This window comes from Cebus imitator, unplaced genomic scaffold, assembly GCF_001604975.1.
Source record: "Cebus imitator isolate Cc_AM_T3 unplaced genomic scaffold, Cebus_imitator-1.0 Scaffold14, whole genome shotgun sequence".
Classification (NCBI taxonomy): Eukaryota; Metazoa; Chordata; class Mammalia; order Primates; family Cebidae; genus Cebus; species Cebus imitator.
This window is the reverse complement of record NW_016107329.1, coordinates 11424025-11427424: the sequence shown is the minus strand read 5'-3', so window position 1 is coordinate 11427424 and position 3400 is coordinate 11424025. Positions and strand designations below refer to the sequence as shown.

The following is a 3400-nucleotide window of genomic DNA, read 5'->3' as shown; positions in this document are numbered from 1 at the left end:
TTCCATCTCTCTTCCTCTCCGTCTTCTCTGCTGAGTCCCTCCGTGTCCTGTTCTGCACATAGTATCACTTCCATCTCTCTTCCTCTCTGTCTCTGCTGAGTCCCCTTGAGTCCTGTTCTGTATATTCTTTCATTTTCATGTCTCTCCCTGGCTTTCCCCTCTGCCTCTGTTCTTGTCTCCCATCACAAGAATGGACACTCTGTGCCTGACATGCACGCTCACATAATCCCTCCTTTTTTATTTCCCTAACTACTCATCAGCCTCGGGTTTACAGAAAAACAACAGCAGATGAAAAGAGAAAATCGAGTCACAGCACCACAAACAAAATTAAAGTGATACAAAATGTGTAGCAGAAGGCTTGCAATCAAAATAGCCTAATATTCAGTAAGACTCCATTAACACAAACAGCCCTTCTCAAAACTCAGAGGTGCCCGGTATCTCAGCAAGATTTACTCCATTTAAACAACAAACCATGACGAAGCTCTGGGTAAAAAGTGTAATTTGTAAATGCCAAATAATGACAAATAACATAAGTAAAATACGCTAGGTGCAAAAATACTCTTAGAAAGTACTGAATGAATTGACAAAGACACCCTTTATTTCAAGAACCAGCCAGGAGAGCCTTCCAGCCATGGTGAAGATACGAACACTCGGTGAGTGAATGGTACTTACTGTGTGCTGTGGTCCAAGTAAGTGATTACTCGGTCTCCTTCTTCCTCTAAGCGTTTACTTACATGGTTAAGATATTCTGGAACCTTCCAAACAAAACAAGCAGATCAGTAACAAAAAGACTGCTGACATCATCCAAAAAATGGACACTTTGTTTTCCTTATATTTAATTTTTTTAAAAAGCAGCATATATATTCAAGCCAAATGTTAACACAGACTAATAGAGAGGGAGAGGTAGGGTGGAAGTGTGTGGGGGACAAGGAGAAAGGATCCTGATACTGACATCCACCCTAGAACAAGCGCCCAGGCTGCACTTCTTTGTCGTCCCTGATCGCCATCAAGTTTTGGGGTCTGTGCAGAGCCTCTTCCCATCCCCGAGGCCCACATGGAAGTGAGCAGCACCTGGTAGGAGGGTGAGGTGCTAAACGGCAACCCTGCCCGCACAGCTGGGTCAGCAAAAGCAAGTCAACAAGCTGGCTGTTCATGTGGGGACACCAAAAATGGCTGCAGACCTCAAAGTACACCCATGTTTCCCAAGACAGCATAGGAAAGGTCTGAGACTCTGCCCTGGGTAGCTGCAGCCAGGTCCAGCATCTGACATGAAACTGCCTCTCCAAAGCCAGGATAACGGAACCCATGGCCAGGGTCCATTCTGGGCAGTAGCATGCGCCATTTGGGTGACAGTCCATGGGGCACGCTCCTTTACAATTTTACTCTGCTGTTTGGGAAAGTGGGTACACTTTTTGGGTTCCTATTACTAGTACATGTTTTTTCACATGGCTTTCTTGGGAAATTTTTTTTCAGTGCTTCACACAAATAAAATTTTCATAATTTGTATTTATTTTTCATTTTTAAAATGCTCTCATGTTGCTTAAATTTGAGTTATTTTACTTATTTCAGAAACGATCTTACTGGCTTTTTACTTGTTGGGGGAGTGCAATAGTTTTTAAGTTAAGGAAACTAAATTCTTAGTATACTAAGAATGAAGCTCATTACTGGGGATTCTGGCAAGATTGCAGCTTTCAGATTTCAATGAAACGTCTGCGTGTGTGTGTAAAGGCAAACATTAGGAAAGTACTCCCGGGTGCTCGTCCACAGAAATGAAGCTGGGGGATTCGGAAACATCCCATCACCTCACCTCTCTTTCCTGCATCAACCTTTGGCCTTCTGCAGCATATAAGCAATTAGTTTCTTCCAAAAATTTCAGTTCAAATGAGTCTTTATACACCTAAGAAATGAGCAGAGATATTGACCAATTTCAGTAAAGGAAACTATCTTTTCAAGTGCTAACACATCCCAGTTTCTGAGGAGACAGGCTGCCATGACCTGAACTTGGAGCTGCCTGTGGTCACCCAGCCAGCCCGGCTGCACTGTCCTTCCCAAGACAGCCGGGCAGTCCTTCCTCTGTCCTTTTCCTATGGTGCCTTGGGGTCATGCTGCACTAAACAACTTCGCCCAGCGAAATGTTTTGTGTGTGTTGCTAATACTTTCCTCCAGTGTGTCACCTGGTTTTGTCTCTGTTTGTGGTGTATTTTCCATGAAAAACATGCATTTTACGTAGTCATATTGATCCATCTTCTCTTCTGTGGTACCTGGTGTGGTGTTAGCTTGAGAGCCACTCGCCTCCTAGGGATTTTAAAAACTCCTATTTTCAACATGTTTTTGTGATTTCATTGTTTAACATCTTTGGTACAACCATTTATCCTGGAGCGAGGAGCTGGGTAGGTACCCGGGTATCTTCCAGCGCAGCGTGCTCACCTGCAGGTCGGACAGCATGCCCAGCAGGCTCCGCAGCAGGCTCCGGTCCACGGCCTCGCCGCTCCTCTCGCGCTCGATCAGCAGCAGGATTCCATCGATGGTTTTACTCTGAACCATTTTATCACTAATAATGTGGGTTCTGAATAGTTCTAATCCCATATCCCTGTACGACAGTAAGAAACAAGTCGACTTAGTTTTGCTTTTTAGAAGTGATGGGTGAAGCTCCAACTATACTATTCAACATCATCAAAAAAATGTGAAGTTGCTAATTCTCTACATCTAGATGCCAAGAATTCCTTTTTAAAAACGTCTTTTTGGCCAGACTAGTGTGCCTTGTATTTCCTTCCTTAAACAGGACTGCTCCATGTTCCTGGGGGCAGTCAGGCACTAAGACACTGCTAGGTCATGCATGCCACTGACAATTGGTATCACACAGTCTGCCACGGAAGCCCAGGGTTCTCACCACCTTCCTGGTGAGCGGCTGGAGACACTCAGGCTGTTGGGTACCACGACCCTGCCTGCCCCATCTGCCCCGCCCTGGCTCCATCTGCAGCAGCCCTCAGCGTGCACCCTCTTCCCCGTGTCCTTATGAAGTACATCCCAGCAGCTTCCCTTCCAGCCCTGGGAGCTCTCCTACCAAACGTTTGCTGTTTTCCTCTGAGAAGAGAACCATGTGGATTTCACAGTTCATCGCAGTTCTCAGCTCATGGCCTGAGGAATGTTAAGAAGATGGTTCAACTGCCAGTGACTGTCCACAAAACCCATCTTGTGGGCTCTGTGCTTTGCTTCAACACTCCTGCTGCCCCCAATGGCCAAGTGCTCCATTAAGGTGGGGCCAAAAATACAGGTGTTGGGCTCCAGTCAGAAATCCTGAACTGGCACCGCAAGGCAGGAATGGTGCTGGTGGTGGCAGTGGTAATAGCGGTGATGCTGGCGGTGGCAGTGGTAATGGCGGTGATGCTGGCGGTGGCAG

General features: G+C 46.1%; 1 protein-coding gene across 1 annotated transcript in view; it reads right to left on the bottom strand.

Moving 5' to 3' along the window:
• The window catches only part of CUL4A (cullin 4A), a 57722-nt gene that overhangs the window by 32562 nt on the left and 21760 nt on the right, over positions 1-3400 (bottom strand). Inside the window, exons 6-8 of the mRNA XM_017501159.2 lie at positions 2428-2590; positions 1808-1897; positions 672-755 (exon numbers count right to left, since the gene is read on the bottom strand). Of these exons, the coding sequence (XP_017356648.1) occupies positions 672-755; positions 1808-1897; positions 2428-2590 (337 nt within the window). The remainder of the gene's footprint in view (positions 1-671; positions 756-1807; positions 1898-2427; positions 2591-3400) is intronic.